The 17,416-nt window shown below is 41.9% G+C and overlaps 1 protein-coding gene across 6 annotated transcripts in view; it reads right to left on the bottom strand.

The window, feature by feature from the left end:
- The window catches only part of SEMA5B (semaphorin 5B), a 269,864-nt gene that overhangs the window by 79,958 nt on the left and 172,490 nt on the right, over positions 1 to 17,416 (bottom strand). For all 6 annotated transcript variants that reach the window (XM_072932000.1, XM_030277145.4, XM_072932001.1 and 3 more), the window contains one exon: positions 1,275 to 1,337. In XM_072932000.1, coding sequence (XP_072788101.1) covers positions 1,275 to 1,337 — 63 coding nt within the window. The remainder of the gene's footprint in view (positions 1 to 1,274; positions 1,338 to 17,416) is intronic.

Genomic DNA, 17,416 nt, shown 5'->3' with positions numbered 1-17,416 from the left:
ACTTCACAATGGAAGTAAAGAGGAAAACCTTTCTTTGCGCATCTAAAGTGCAGAGACCACAAATTCAAAAATTCCTCATGTCTTGGATTGTGGTATTTTTCACTTTTGTCCTACTTCTTCTCATTGCTGGCTGTGTTTGGTGTTTGCCTATCCCAACCCATTTTGCCTCCGTGTTTATTTCCTGCATGATGTTGTTTCCACTTGAAACTCTAACAATGTTCTAGGATACCCATACTCCTGTTCTCCACAGCTACATGAAGCAAATTGTTGCCTATCTGGCAAAACCCAAGCTAGCTTTTTTTTTTCGTGTACATACAAGTTTATGCAGTAATCACATAAACTCTATTATATAAAAATAATATTGTCAATGGAAGATCAGATAATGCCGTGTTTAAAGAAGCGAACTGGGATGTGGCAGATTCCAGAATTTTGGCCCAGCCACACAATCACTCTCTGCTTGATTGTCTGTATCTAAGCAAAGATTTTGCTTATTCTGTCTTATCTTTTGCCCAGCTCCTCTGGTTTGTATTGAAAGCTCTTTGCAGAGTTGTATTAAAGACAATGGACACCCTCTCAGTTGAGGACTGAAGATTTCTGAAGTGCAAAAATATCACATTTGAAAAATAAAAAAATTCCTGCTTTTAGATAGATGCCTTCATTTTAGCTTCTCAGAAGAAGGGTGGAAAGGCCCCATGGCCGATCAGAAATGCCTGCAAACTCCAAACTTCTGTGACAGCATGTACAAGTTCAAGAAATTCTTACTTCAAAGTGCAGTTTAACCGAGTGCACCTGCCTCCCAAGCAGCTCTGTGATATTCAACCTGAACAGATTGCAGTGTGCGAGCAGACTCAGTTCTCACCTTCCAGGGAAGGGAATTATACAACTATGAACTCCAACTGCAAGCAAACATTGAATCCCATGTGGCTGAATGCCAGTGGCTTACTGCTGAGGACCTGGGCTAAGCCAGCCTGCCTGGCCTCACACCCCTCTGCAGGATGCTACCTCTGGCTTGCCACCACTCCACTCCCTGATGTGTTACAAATTGTGTCCTCTCCAGCAGTGAAATCACCTTTAAATTTCATGCAGAGCAAGTGTAATAACTTGGATGGGGAGCCTTTGAAGTGGCTTGCTTGGTGGTGCTTATACCCATGTGGCAATACAGCTAAACTGCTGCAAATTTGCAAGCTCGAACTGGTGTCAGACATTCTCTCTGTGGATTTCACATGTCGCAAATATATTTACCCATAACATCATTGTAACAAAGAAAAACTTACCTCTGTTTTCCCTTTACTTTGACAGGACCTCCTAGTGTCTTCATCTGAACCCCATGCTGTTGCCTGGAAAACCAAAGTGCACAAGTCACACAAGAATGCCACCAACCACCATGTCTGGAGACTCCCAAAACAAAAGCAAGCATCTCCAGCCAATTTACACAGCCCAATTTAAAAGCAGCATTGTGACAGTAAACATGTATCTAACTCCCACTGTGCTCACAGTGCACACAAATGATAAATAGATGAGAAGTTCAGAGGCGGTGGCAACTGGAATGTTCACAGAGGACAGACTTTAATTTACATGTAAATATAACTTCTGATCATCATTCAGCTGGAAGGTCCAAGACATAAGCCCCACACACCAAGTCATCACGTTCTTTTTAAAGAGGATAGCACTGTATAAACCCCCAGCTTTCATTGCTGAAAAGAAAAATTCCCTACAGTGAAGTCCATCATTTCTGCACAAATTTGTTGGTCTTCCTAAATTTACCCCCAAGATTGTCACTTTCTAAGTAATCCTGCAGTGCATCAAGCTGGATCAAAACTAGGAGCTGACAGGTGAAACTCAGAGAGATGGGAAGAGGGGAGAAAGGCTGATGGTGATTTGTGATGCCAGAGAAGTGGGGTCAGGTCCTGAGGCAGAGTAAAACACATTAGGGCTGAGGGCACTATTGATTGGAAGCTGAGAGCATGTGGGGTCCCCAGTCACCTCTGACTGCTTCAGAATGGAGGCCCCTTCCTTCACAAGAAAAGTAAAGACCAGAAAAGCGGCATTAGAGAGAACTTTTAAATGTAAAATATTTAGCAACATATCCAACTATTCAATGCCCTCCCCAATTTTCCTTCCTTCAGCATTTTTTAAAAATAGTCCTAAAAATTCAAGCAGGTATTGTTAGCTAGAGGTGAAAATACATATAAATATCCATACTATACATAATACATCATTCTGAGTACCAGAAAAACAGCTCTGCTACATAGGGAAAGGCCAGGCTCACAAAGTACAGATAAAGATCCAGAGCTCCCTTAACAGAGACAGATTTTCTTTATTTTTATTTTCCTCAGTCCATTACCAACAAAGGATATAGCTTCAAAGTTTGGTCCGGATCTGAACTCTTCTTGAACTTCTCACTGCAGCCAATATGTTTTTTAAAACCTAGGCTGCCATAGAAATTGTCCTCTTGATACATGATAAATCCATTTTTTTTGCAGGAGAAAGTTGGGAAATCACTAAAAAGAGAAGATTAATTTTCCAACTCCCAGCTCAGGTCCATGAAGACACTCATTGAGATCTACAAGAAATGCAACCAGCCAAGAAATGCATTTATATACAACATTAGGGGAAGGGATAGTTCTATCTCATTAAAACAAAACAACAACAACAACAAAGAAAACCCACTCCATCTCTCCATTAGCTGAGCATTCCATTCAATTTGACTTGAAAGAAAGACTTCACGAGCACAGGCAAAGATCTGGTGAGAAAAGAGAGGAGCACAGGTCTTTCCCTTGAAGCCACTCGGATGATATCTCCCATATACTGCAGTCCAATCCAGGGTGGAGGCCAAAACCTTGTGCCTCAGAAGTGTTTTTGTGAGAGCTGGGATAAGTCCTTGCTGGAAAGGATCATTCAGTCATATCCTGAGAGGGAATGACACTGGATGACAGAGCTCACATTGTAAGCCATCACAGGAGAGCAAGGAATTTTGCCTGCTGAATACCAGCAGCCATTGACATTGACAAAGCAACTGCACAGTAGGATTATGATCTGTAATCCCAACTCTAGCCCATACTCATTAAAATCCAGTGTCTTTGTACCTTCAATTAAGTTTTGACAATTTTAATTTAAAAAAAAAAAAGAAAAAACAATATATTCAGAAAAGAGATCACTTATTGTGAGGCCCTTCTTCCCATTTTAAAACCAGAGACAGAAAACTTTCCATTATACAGCCCCGTCTATCTTAACACTGCTTGACAGGAGAAAATGAAAACAAAAATTGTTGGTTGCTTCAGCAATCGATGCTGCTTCTCTGCAAATACTCTGGGTCACCTGGGATTGCAGCAGTGCAACACAGAAGAATTTGGCCTCCCAGGGGTCACCCAAGTCTTCCTGCCAGACACCTGCAGCACAGAACTGCGAGGCATGAACTTCGAGCTATGCAAACATAGCTCTAATCAGAGCACTGCTCTCCTCCAGCACTGTTCCAATGTGCCTAAATGTTTTCTTTTTTTAGGCACATTGCCCTTCAGCCTTCTGAAGCGCTACCTTGATGAGTAGTGATAAAGAAGATCTTAGTGATGGCCCAAATTATAGCAACATGTTGTTTGTGACTACACCACTAGTCAGGGTGCATCTCATTAGAGCTAAGAGGATAATTAAGCAATATGGCAAGCCAGAGCAACATGTAAAATATGGCAAGATGTTTTGTAAGTCCCACACATGTCTTTGGCAGGACAGGGGAGAGCTAGCTTCAGGGCTGAGTAACTTCAGTGACCTCTGGTGACTCAAAGAAAATATTCATGTCCCTGCAAAGCAGAACATCTTGACTATAATAAAAGTATAATTGCAAAGCCAAGCAGCTAATGTGCACTTAAGTATTTGTACTGCAAGGTCCACTGACCTACAGACTAGACCAGGCCTTGTGCTGGATTCCCAGGAGCCCACACACATCTGTGGCCATGGCCTGTGGCCTGGACCTGGCTAGGCTCAGACCTCTGAGCCTGGGGCTTTCACATGAGCTCTCCAGCATTATTCAGTTTCTCAACTTGACTGATCACCTATCTTTTTAGGTCAAAATGTCCCACCCCTGTCACCTCTGCTGCCTTGGGCTACTCTCAGCAAACTCCCTGTGGGATGCTGATGTTCTGTGTCCTCTCCCTGGTGTATCCAACCCAAGCCCCTCCTCCACAGATGAACATATGTTCTTCCTCTGCCTTAGATCCATTTTGCCCAAGGATCAAACTACTGGACACTTGACAGAACAACTTTCAGAAAGTTCTCTCTCTGGGGTGCATCTGTGTGTACCCATATATGTATCAGTGAGGCACAGACCTTCTTAACACTCGCATAACACCACAGCACTGTAAGAGATACTTTGGACCTTGTCCTCCTTACCTGATCATAATGCTTCTCAAAAGCCAGGTTCTTGAGCAATGGCTTAGATGCCTCCCGTCCCTTTCCTCATATCTCTCAATAAACTAAATTTTTTTTCCTTTTTTTTTTTTTTTTTTATGCTTTAACTGCCTCTGCACACTTGGATGAGGTACAAATTGTATCCACCAGATGTTTTCGGTTACTCTGTTGGGATATCATCCTGAATTTATGATTAATTTTCTCAATTGTCTGAGACATTTCAGTTTCCCAGCTCCAGAAAACACATCTGGGATTATTTTTATACCTCCTGCTACATGTGTCAGTCAAAAGCAGTACACATCTCTGGACCCATATGCAATAAAAAAATTTTCATGGCATGGGTTGTGGAAGACAATCTGGATGAAAACGTGACAAACCTGGGAGCAGGGCTATATCCAAATACAGGACAATATGTACTAGCCATGTGCTCAAGCAACCAAGAAAACTGCTTTTTAGGGTGTCAGAGTGTCAGCAATTTCTCCCATTACATCCTTACAGAGAGCACTTCAGCGTCTCATGCTACCTCCTTACAAACTCTCAAGTATTTCTTCCCTCATGCATTTCCAGAAGAAATGCAGTATCTAACAGTGTTTCCAGCCACTTTGAGGACCTCCTCTATGACCACATGGCCCATTTGCAGGATTGGGGTACCCAGATTCATGTGCCATGTGTAGGGAACAGCTCAGGGCTGCAGCTGCTGTGCAAGATGAGCCATACAAACCACGGGCAGGACTATCCAGCCACCTGTGCAGACAGAACCAGAGGACAAGCCACTTGAAAATGCAAATAAACACATATTCCTTCAGCCTATTTGCAAGGACATCTTGTCCTTCACATCTCTGTTCCTTGAGTTCTATGCAGCCAGATTTTCTCAATTTTTTTTTAAAACTGCATGTTAGTGTATTATTTCTTCATTTTTAGAAGTCCCATGAAGGAGACAATCACAGAAAAGCATTTGTGTGCACAATCACATGTACCCAGTGTGACATTGCCCAACTAGAAATTAACAGAAGGGGCTACAATAGCTAAGCCTATTCAGTGCATATCTGAATTCTCAGAGGTCACATCCGGACACAGAAATAAAGAGTCAATGTCTGTCCCAATAAACTATAAGCATCACAGTTTGCTGCCAGTTCTGACTGCAGATCAGCAGTGCTCTAGAATTCTAGCTCATCATGTGCTGTCACATCAGTTATTCAGCACGCACTGCTGAGAGAAGCTTTCTAGATACATTTATTTAATTACCTGCACATCCCGGCCTTGGCTTCCAAAGTACCTGCCTGTCACTAGCAAGTCCTGTTATCAGTAGTTATGTGCATCCTCAACTGTTAATGTGAAAATTTCTTAGACTTCTATGGACTGGCTTTTACACTCAGGTCAGCAATTTATACTTCAACACCACGATATGAATTTATAGATTAAGTATGCACTAATCCCAGCACTGTACTTGCACAATAGAGGTTGCAAGTTTTCATGCAAAACCAAAACATTGTTTTAAAACTGCAAAGTTAAGATTGGAGAAGAATATGTTACATGCATATTTATCAACTAAACACATTGTTAATTAGGCCTATCTAAGGTATTTTATTACAAACCTATCCATCTGTTCCCAGCCTCACTTCCATGAAACAAGTGCTGCATGCAAACCACTTGCATGCCTGCAGACAGACCCACAACCATGTTGTTCTCTCCTATTAGGAGAAAAATATGTGATACCAGAATGCACATTGTATATGTCTGAAAGGAAACAAAGATCCCTCAAGTACAAGCTTACTAGAAAAAAACAACAAACTCAACAAACAAAACCACCACAAAACAAACAAGCAAACAGCCCCCAAATCAGGTACTGATTCTGTGAGATGCCAGCTTTTTCTAGAAGGTACTGTGTTCCTCAGGTTTCTGCTACTGTCAGCAGATGCAGAAGCAAAAGCAGCACCTTGTGTCCCAGGCTCAGGTGTGCAGGGATTGCTGATGCAGGAGTTTCCATTTCCATCAACCCTCTGCAGTGCCCACAGGAGATTTCTCAACCTGCCCACGGAATGTGAGGTGATTTTGGTTCTCTGCTTGTGCTGCGAGGGCACCCCGAGCAGAGCCTGCCAGTCACATCACCCCTTGCTGAGTTATGCAGGAAGGAGGGCAGGAGGTGCTGTGCTGTGACAGCTATTGTGCACTAGAGACCTGAGCTGGCAGAGTTATTCCTTTCCCAGTGTATTTATTTACATCTTCCTTTCCAGTAACTGTACAAGGCACTAGTATGTTCTGAAAAATGTACCTCTGGAAAAAAAAAAAACAAAACTTGCTTCTTATATTCCATATGCAGGCCAAAAATCTCTTCATCTCTTATTTACATTCACTTTTTTTTTTTTTTATCAGCTCATTTCACAGCAAGGTATGGAAGATTTTCTTAAAGGCTACAGAGAGAATAATGTGGAGAGACTATGTTTATGCCCTGCATTTAGAATCTGCCAACTTTAATGTAAATAAAGCACATATTTACACACCCTACTGGACCAGTTTAGCTTAATCACATTCTTAGGGACTTTGCTAAATTGGGGTGCAGAGTCATTCCCTCAGTGGCTGTTCAGAGGCTGGTTTATTCCCTTACAAGATGCCAGCCTCAATCTTCCCATCCATACTGATGAACAGATTTCAGACCTCTAAAATATCACCCATAGATTCTTGCTGATAATGAAAAATCCATTTCACAAGTATTTCCCTATGTTTCTATATACTCTGTAGTGTCTACATAACATAGCAGCAGTGTAGATCTACCCTTCTCTGGGCAAATGCTGCAGCATTTAAAAGGAATGTATAAATGCTGGGTCTTACAACACTTAAAAGAAAAAAAAATCTTTCAAAGAAGTCATATAGGCTAGATGCAGAAAATCCATGAAGAGGGTCTTCCACTTCTATCATGTTTACAGTGAAAACATTCCTACAACACTTGAGCTATTTCTTCCTTATTTAATCCTCCAGAACTTCTCCATAAATACTTCCTATTTTAGTCTAAAAGCAGAAAGTTAAATTCCCTTTTTGAAGCATTGGTTTTTGTCTCTTGAGGACAAGGAACATTTACAGTGCTCCATAAATAATAACTTTTTGAAATCTAACTTCCTTATAAAAAAGCACAGTAGCTTAATGCTCTAGAGGCCATTTCTGAAGTTTCAACACTTGTAATTTATTAAAACTGTGGTAAGCATGTCTGATAAAAAGATAACTAATACCAAAAGAACAGAATGCCAAGCTTCAATAATTAGTTCTGCTCCACACTGCAGTATACGAATTGCAGATCACTGCTGCGTGCAGTGACAGGCATAAGGAATGATCATGGAATTCAATCAATTCATTGCAGGGAAAGGAGGAGGTTTGGATGAAGGGAATTGCATTGTGTGTTATCAAATTATTAACTGATTTCTCTTAAGCGATCTTAGATCATTCAAGGTGTGGTAAAATTCAAGCTGTTTGCTCTATTTAAACCTGTCGTGCCTAACAACACACCGGCCCAGAAGTGGCTCTTCAGGAGAGGCTGGACAGTAAATCAGCTGGGTAAGACCTCAAATATAACACCTGGAAGATGGAGGTGCACTAAGAAACAAACAAACAAATGAAAAAAATCCATCAGTGGGTTTCAGTTCTTATAACCTTAATCTCTGAATCAGACCCTCTCTCTACAAACAAATGTCAGCATCTCACTGTACAGGGACTGCTCTTGGCCTGGCATTTATTGGCTGCTGAACACAATTGCTCACTCTGTTCATGCCAGAGAAGAAGTGGATGCTTCATACTGTAATAGTAAGGATGGAATAATCCGTCAAAAGAAGGACATGCTCATTTTAAGAATGGATATTTCTCAGTTCCAAGTAATACCATCTTTGGATATTCATGATTCTCTGTCTCACAGACTATTACCACATCCTTGCAAAGGGAAATGCAATAGTCTGAGATGCATTCCTCTGTCCTGGTTCACCTATCGCACAATCCAGCATTCGACCAGTAAACAGAGAGGAGCATTTTCAGAAGACTGACTTTGTTGTTTCATTCTTAAGCCTTGTTGATTCAGAGTAGTCTGTCCCCTCACTTTATGTTTCCAGGCACAACTGGACAGAGCACCACTTTAACGCCTGGCAGAACACGGTCCCAGACTTCAGATAAGGGAGCTCTTGCTCTTTTGATCAATTTACCTCAGCCCAAACGAGGTCCTGTACCTCAGCTGAGCCATGGCCACTCACCCTGCTCGTGGTCCTCCTGTATCTCAGATGCAACGTAAAATGCTTCACAGTTTTCCTCCTGTGCACAGCTCTGCAGCAAGTGCATAAGTTCCTGTACCACAGTTGGGTGTCTGTGCCTAAAGGCAGAATCTGCTTTCAACTGCAAATGTTATTCTTTCAGAGAAAGTTCTTAGCTACTGTGAATTCTTCTTTGGTGGTCAATGCTACTGATTTTCTCTCTTTCACAGCTTCAGAATCCCTTGTTATTTACTTGTATTATAGAAGGACGAAGAGGAGTGAACTGAGATTGTGACCCCATATTTCTAGGCAATATACAAACATGCTGTGGGAGACAATTTCTGCCTGAGAGCACTTGCAATCTAAACAGAAAACACAGGCACATGGGAGGAAGGGAAAACCAGATGCACAGAGAGGTCAACTGACTAGGAAAAGCCACTGAGCATGTCAGAGGCAGAGATGAGCAGTGACCTTTGCTCTCTTGCAGACTAAAAACTTTCCTGTCTAGCACAAATGAGTTCTTAGACAGCCTTTTTTTGCTAGTGTCACAAAATACATCCACCGAATCAGTGGTGTGTGAGGCAGTGGGGTTAGAGATTAGAACAATGGGCAAGACTATGCATCCTGTCCTCTTCTTTCTGACATCTTGGGGCACGGCCACAGGCTCATCTACAAAAAGAAATCTGAGTTTTTGTGCCATTGACTTCCATTTGTCCTACATGAGATTCCATTAAACAACAAAAGGTCTGTAAATCTGACACTCCCCCCTCTCTGCAGTGTCAGGTAGGAATTTACTACTCAGACTATGCATTCCCTTATCTGAAAGGAGCATTGTGTGAGGCTTAACAGATCATGGTTTCTACAGTGCACCCAATTGGAGGTGCTGTACAAGTCCAAGTATTATTAAAGACGATTGTCTACAGATTTAGTAAAGAACATTTGATACCAAGTACTAAAACTAAAATGGTGTTTTCTAAGATAAACAACAGTCATGCACAGGTTACAGCTTTTTTCAGCTCTTCAGGAATTTTAGTGTACAAAGAACATGTTACAATGAAGCAGCTGGCTCAGTCTTAGGTGCTGTCAAATTAAAATTCATATCTGAAGCAAGCAGATTGTCTTGCCACTGCTTTAAGTGTATTTTCAGTAACTCTTCTGTAAAGCATTTGTAACTTGATGCTGAATCCCATACAGAGGAGAATTTGAGATTTTTAACATAATGGAACTTTGTCATCCCAGTTTGCAGCTCTCAAAGGACCTGTGAGCCTCCACTGCAGGCCAGGACTCCCCATGCAAGCCTGTGTAGGTACGGCCTTGTCAAAATGCATTACGAGAAAAGCGCAATAATAAATGAGGCATTAGATAGCGGTGGCTGGCAGAGCACTGAGAGACAACAGAGCACAACCACACAAAAGGGAAAGGTCACACCTCACCAACCACATAACTCATTGCGAGGTTTTCGTAACCAGAAGAGTTTTATTATATCAAGGATGGGATTCTTCTGAGACCCAAAGGGGACACATGGGAGAAACCAAGAGGAGAATGCACATTAACAAAAGACAAGAGAGATGTCAGCTTAATGGGCTGATTCAGAGTGGGTTAAACCTCTCATTGACAGTGATAAGAAGGTTTGTGGAAGACCCTTACAGTTAATACAAGCACTAATGCAATGCCACAAGGATAGGTCCAAAGAGAGGGGAATCAGTGTAGGGGTACAAAGATGCTGGGATGCAGAGCTGTCCATAATGATAAAGAAAGGAGGGTGCACTCTGCTCTTCCTGGGTGCTGAGCTTTGACAGTTGCATATTTACACAGCAATGTTAGATGAACGCACCAACACAAAGCTTTGGAAGGAAGATACAGTTCTGAAGAAGAGAGATAAAGATGGCTGTGCATTTCTGTTTCCACTATCTAGTGTTTGTATTTTTATCATTCTATATAAAGAAAAATGTCAGTCTGTGCCAATGATTTCATTTAGCTGGTGATCTGCTTCCTTTTGCTTGAAAGTGCTTAACAGTGCAACGATTTAGTTGCAAGTTCTATATGGAAATGCTTATCTTTTTTTTGGAAGCTATTGCTTTAAAGTATGAAAATGCATGGATGGGGCCAAATACAAATTGACAGTCTTGGTAAACTGGGATGATAGTGAAAAAAGACCTTGAAGCTCTCACCTATAGCCAGTTTAGAGTGAATGACAACATCTGGAACTGGAGAACATCAGAGGGGATGCTGGGGAAAGATGACAACGTTTTTCCTTTTAGTGAAGACTGAAAGCATACAGAAACTGAGATGAGACTTTCAGCACACTGGGTAATTAAGTGCCACAGTAGAATTTGGTTTCTTGCCATGTCACATTCCGTTTACAGCGTAGGATAACAAACATTTACAAAATGTACTGGCGATAACACGGACATAAGATTATATGTTAAATCAATAAAATAACTAAATAAAGAGGTTAAAATATACTGAGGGGAAAATAATTAAAGAAAAAATTCACTGCAGTCAAGCACAGGTCAGAAATATAAGTACAGCTGATGCACAGGCAGGTGCAATTGTCACTGGCCAGGTGGGTATCACATAGAACAATTTCTCATAGCACCAGCACTGTTTATTCTGTAAAGAGCAGGCTTTGTTTTGGGGTTTCTTTTCTTCAGTTGATACAAACAAGGTACAACAAGCTATTTCTAAGAAGTGAGCCAACGAATGTAGTCACAGCAATGTTTTCCCTTGATATAGTGGAGGCAATTCTTATTTCAAGGCTCCTCTACCGCCAAAAGATGTCCATCTCCACCCCTTTATGTTCTTTGGCAGAGTCGCCATTCAGAACCAAATCCCTCCTTCTTCTTTGTGGCCTCTGCTGATAGATGTGACAAGACTTCTAAGCAGCCTCCTCTTACTGTTTTGCACAATGATTTCTGGAGTAGGAGGTTCAAAACCCCCTCCAGTGGGCCAGCCCATATTCAGTACAAAATCAATTTACCATGGCTGTAGCCTCCTTTGTATTTCTGCATCAAGCAAAGTGATTTTGTTCTCATTCATTTTTCTGCTCTGGTGTTCCTTGCCATTGTAACTCTTTGAAGCTCACTCTTTATGGAGAGATGTTAAGGGTTCTCCACTATACATTTTTTGCGTTCCCTACCCCTCTGCTTATGGACAAAGCCTACACAGCCAACTGAGTGCAATTTTGTGCACCTGCATTAAGGGTTCAGCTATTAAACTCAATCTTTCCATACAAGCTTTAAAGCAAAAATGTAATCACTGAAGCACATGTGAAATGTCTGTGTATTACCAGCTTTCTAAAGTGGGGAAGTCTTGCATTCTTTATTCCTCTCCAGGTTACATCATTGAATATATTTGTTCAGCATTTATTTATTTGCTTTGAGAAGAAGCTAAAATAAGTTTGAGGAACTGTCCAATTTGGATCTGAGTCTTACAACAATTAGGCTAAGATTCAGGAATCAAAATCAGCACTTCCTGCAGTATTAAAGAGACTAATGTAGAACTAAGATGACATTTTCACTGTTCTGTACCTCCTGTTTTTCTTTAGGGAAATCACATCTATTGCATTGGGGGTGTTAATACTATTTCAGGTGACAAACACTGCAATAGATTCTCATTAAAATTGTGTAAGAGGTTGAACATGGTTTGAGTCCTGCCTTGGCTTGGAAAAAAAAAAAGAGGGAAGTGCACAATTAAACAAATAAATGTGCATGTGATTTATTTTATCCTATCAAAATTCTTTTCTGGTTGTGCTCTTATGCCTGGTGTAGTACAATCAAAAGGGGGGAAAAAAGGCACTGGAAATCTTTAATTAAGTGAAAGCTGCATTATTGAGACCAAATGAAAGCTCTGAGACTCCTTTAATGAGCCAAGATCAGCCTTGTGCAAGCCAGAGAAATTGGGAAATTTTTGCAAGGCAGGCTGAAAACAGAGATCCTTTCTGAACCACAGGAACTTAAGTGAAACCAGACTCTCCTGCTTGCTCTTCCCTTATTTAAAGTAATAGTTTTTGGGCTTCAGTAATGTGGGTAAAAAAATTCTAAACGCTAAACTAAAAGGGAGTCTTTGTACTTTCCCTATTCAGTTCAGCAAATATATATGTGAGAATTTCCATTTGTTTTCTAGCACATCTAGAAAAAAGATCCAGATCCTGTTCCTACTCTGATTTTGACATGAACTACAGAAGAACATGGACTACTCAGCTACATACTGCTAGGTATTTCTGCTGGAAATTAAAAGGCAATTCTGCCCCAGTGGGCCTAAATCAGAGGTAGAGGTGAAACTCAACATGTTGCTGGAAAAAATAGGGAGAAAGGAGATGGACCAGTGAGACAACAGATATTTGGAATCAGGGAGTTCACATGGTGCACAGACAAGTGTGGGTGTAAGCTTCCCAGGATGGTTTGTTGACAATACATATAGATTCTGACCTTTTGACTCTCTGGCTTCTATGGGGTTTGGTGCTCAGCATCACAAACTGTCAGAAAAAAGCCACTTTTGACAGCTCACTAATAACCAAGAATAAATAGGACCTTCCAGAAATTACCAGGCTGGGAAGAGAAAATCAGCAATGAAAAATTCTCAATGTTCCATAAAAAAGATTTTTTATTGTTCTTTAGCTACATTGTGCATTACATCTCTGCTTTCATCCACCAGGTGCCTAACGCTCTTGATAAGCTAATTACAGCCTTCTGCTTATTTCATGTCAAGCTTAACTCCCAGTCTGAGCCTAGCCTGCAGTTCTGGCATGTATTTTCCTTAATCTAAGACCATCTGTGCTCCATGAGAAAGGGAACACTTAAATACAGAGAAACTAAGAACCAAAAGTGCAGAATTCCCTGTATCCTGTCTCCAGCTCCTCTCCCCAGCATTTCCAATGAAGTGTGAAGCCAACATCCATCCAATCCTAAATACTCTGGAAGGTCCAGATGCAGCAATACTTTTCAGTGGTCAGTGGGGAAATGACAAGCCAAAAAGGACCTGAATCTCTCAATTTCTTCATATCAAAAGCTTCATAATTCAAATACCACCACATCCCCAGCAACATATGCAGTGGTTGAGTCCAACACTTGATCAATGTAAATCAAATACTTGTCTCGAGAAGAACAAGGAGTCAGTTTGGGCAGGGAGGAAGCAATGGGGTTGATTTATCAAGAATCAAAATGATATTTCTCAAGTCTGTTTTTTATTGGAAGTGCACTACAATTTAAATCAAAACTGAACTGCAGTGTTAGGGACAATGGCTCTCTGCCACTCCCGTCCCACCATCAAAATTTCAAGTGTTTCTAAGTCCTACTGTCCCCTCACTGCCCAGCCCAGCTGGACACAGCCCCTGCCAGAACCTGACCAGTGTGCACAGCATCGATCCACCCTCTTCCTCCCAAGGCTGGGAAACAGATGCCTTCAGGCTCCCTGCTTGGTCTGTCACAGTTTGCCTTGCTTCTGCCTCCTCTTTTCCAACACCAGACATCAGCACCTGATGCTGTAGTAAGCTCTGCCAAGCTTCATCTCAACAAGGAATGTATTTTCTCCTTCTCCTGCAAAGGTGGCTCTGGTGCAGTGTCTTTTATTCCTTCCTCCCAGATCCTCTGTTCTGTTCTCCAGCCTGCACTCTCCTGCCAACCCAGGATTTATTTTATAATTTCCTTCAGTTTGAGTCCTGCCCTTACATTCCCACTTCCACCTGGCTCTTCCCTCACCTCCCCTCCAGCACATTTGCATTTGACCTCTATGAAGGTCAAAGATTCCATAAATGAGTTTTGAGAATATGCCTTGTAATTAAGATGAGGGAATACAACATGATTCTACAACAGGATTAATGCAACATACTTCTTTGTATTTCTTCCTAACTCTTTCTGGTGGTTTTCAAAGCTTTCACATTTATCTTCTATTGAAGAAAATTTCTTTTTATTTTTTTGCCTTGCTATTAAATCCTCAATAACTGATCTCACAGCAAAAGCTACTAAACTTATAACAATTATATTAGCCACATACATTTTTTTTCTCCTGTCACTGTGTTTACCACTATTATATTTATGAACCATTGATCATTCCTTTCTGCCCCATGCATCAAAATTCTCTCCTCTTAGGCAATTGCAGTTTGTCTCTTAATATTCCCAGGCTAAGTTAGGATTTTTTTTTTTTTTCACATTCTTAATAAAGCTTAAATCACTTCTCTCTAGGCAACCTTGCAGTATATTCAAATGGCTGCAGCCCTATTAGTTCTTTTTCCTTACATATAAGGAGGTAATATACTTTTTTTTCTAAAACTTCAAAACCTTGCTTTGTCTCCTGTCTGAATAATCAATAATTAGTGTATAGAATTCTTGATAGAAAAGTGTTTCTGACAAAAACATATTTTTATGAACCCGCCCCCACATTCCTTCCAAGCTGTTCTCTTTTTTACACAAATTTGCAGGTTTATTCATATTTTAAGTATTTTTATCTGAAGGGATAAATTTTTATAGCATTATTCCCCTAGCTCACCCCAACTATTCTATTTTTACATTCAAAGGTTTACATTCCAAATGTTTAGAAAACAAGTAGTGAAAAGGTGGTCCATTTAAAACACATGGACATGTTGGAATTGCCTAATTGCTAACCTAAAAAGAAGAGGTGAAGATAACAACTGCTTAATACTCCATCTACTATGAATCAGAACATGACAATTTTGTAGGCTCACAGTTATGGCAAATTTCCTATATTTACAAGTGATAATCACATAGATCTTAAACATAGATATTAAACAGAATGCCACATATTTCAGAGCACTTCAAAAGGACAAAGCGTTATTATCTCAGCTTCAAATCTGGAGAAAGGAAAGCTCAGACTGGGGGTAGCTGGAAACCACCTTACCTCTTCACAGCTGTCTGCAAGTGAAGCAGCCAGCCCATGCTATCCAAACTCTCCTTCAGAGAATGGAGAAAGAGATATCATTATTCTGCATGTGCCCTTCCTCTTACCACTCTTGGTCTCTGCAGTCTCAGAACAGTCTCTTACTTGGTCGTGTTAGTGATAAAAATGTAACAGATAGCTATAACCGTGGTGTGGTATCTTCTAGATGAAAGAAGCATTTCAGTGACAGTAGAATAACTTAAGATAATTAACTGCTCAAGCTGCAGTGGCACCTAGCAACTCATTTCTGCCCCACAGCCACATTCCCTCACCCTCCTCCAGTGGTGTAACCCACCCTTCCTTTCCCATTACCCACCCAGTAGCAGGCAACCCACAGCAGCTATTGCCTGATCTCATTCAGCTGAAGGTTTGCTGCTGATCCTCCTCCGGCCCTGAAGAAAGGTTTCTGAGGATGCAAACTTCCCATCCTCCTCCAGTCAGGGTGGCTGGAGATCCACAGGCATAGTCAAGGTTGTGCCCATTTACCCATCTGTCCTTTTAGGGTGTGGGTTGGGCTCTCCTTGAGCTGAGCATGGGGAAGGCAGGTGAAACCTTGGAGGCCAAAGCTCTTTGAGGCTTTCAGAGGATTCAGGGATTCAGCTGCACCTGTCATGCTGAGACAGGATCAGTATCCTATGGGAGTGATGAGCAAACTGTTCCCATCTCAGCTCCCCAGCTCTGGGTGTCTGGTAACAGCTGTGCAGGCCACGTCTGTGACTGCTCCATAGCTCCAGTAATCCCCTCCTATTAGTCATTCAGAACTGCTGCGCTTAAAAGAAGCTGTAAAACACACATCAGCTAAACTGTTACTAACAGAGAAAGGCAGGATTATTTACCTAGGGAAAAAATACACACAATAATATGAAATGTGTTTACTATAAATTTTTTTTTCTTTTTTGAAAAGAGCTCAATAGTTGGTTTTAGAGGAAATATGAGGTCATTTGTGGGCCCTTGAGAGATGCAAATCAATAAATGGTCATTTTTTTAATGCTCTCATTATAAATGAGTGGATGCTAACAGGGTCAAACTTAATCCTGTGCAGAGAGACAGTGTGAGGGACATGAATCATTTAAATCTTGCTTAAGCTCTGCTTTGAGAACAAAATGTAGATATTCCTCTGTATTCTCAGTCTTTAAAAAGCGCCAACCTGCTGCTCTTTTTTTTTGCAGTAATTGGCCCATGTACTTCATTGTTCATCTTGTAAGATGCCCAGTGTGCTCCTTTGTGTTTTCAAGGACTCCTCTTACTTTTGACTTTGCAGCATGTGCAGCTCAGCTCCCATGGCAGGGATGGGTTCGAACGCAGCGACCTGGACTGGAGGAGCCCTTTGCTGAGCAGGGAGCGGCTCAGCAGCGTGCGGGAGCTCTGCGGGATCCATGGGCAGCTCCCACACCACAAACCCAGCCTTGCTGAGTGGGAGCTCTGTGGGATCCATGGACAGCTCCCACTGCACAAACCCGGCCTTGCTGAGCGGGAGCTCTGTGGGATCCCCACTGCACAAACCCAGCCTTGCTGAGCGGGAGCTCTGTGGGATCCCCACTGCACAAACCCGGCCTTGCTGAGCGGGAGCTCTGCGGGATCCATGGACAGCTCCCACTGCACAAACCCGGCCTTGCTGAGCGGGAGCTCTGTGGGATCCATGGACAGCTCCCACTGCACAAACCCGGCCTTGCTGAGCGGGAGCTCTGTGGGATCCATGGACAGCTCCCACTGCACAAACCCGGCCTTGCTGAGCGGGGAGACCGTGGGAGCCATGGCCTCATCCCCAGGACAGGGTGCAGCAGGAGCTGGCTGCGCTCGCCTGTGGAACTCAATAGGTCACTGCTCCCACATTGACTGCTCCTAGGCAAGGTGCTCATTGAAGCCATCCTGTGCTGGAGCCCCCGGCAATGATC

This window comes from Taeniopygia guttata, chromosome 7 (assembly GCF_048771995.1).
Source record: "Taeniopygia guttata chromosome 7, bTaeGut7.mat, whole genome shotgun sequence".
NCBI lineage: Eukaryota > Metazoa > Chordata > Aves > Passeriformes > Estrildidae > Taeniopygia > Taeniopygia guttata.
The sequence above is the reverse complement of the archived record's forward strand: the minus strand, read 5'-3'. Positions and strand labels throughout refer to the sequence as shown.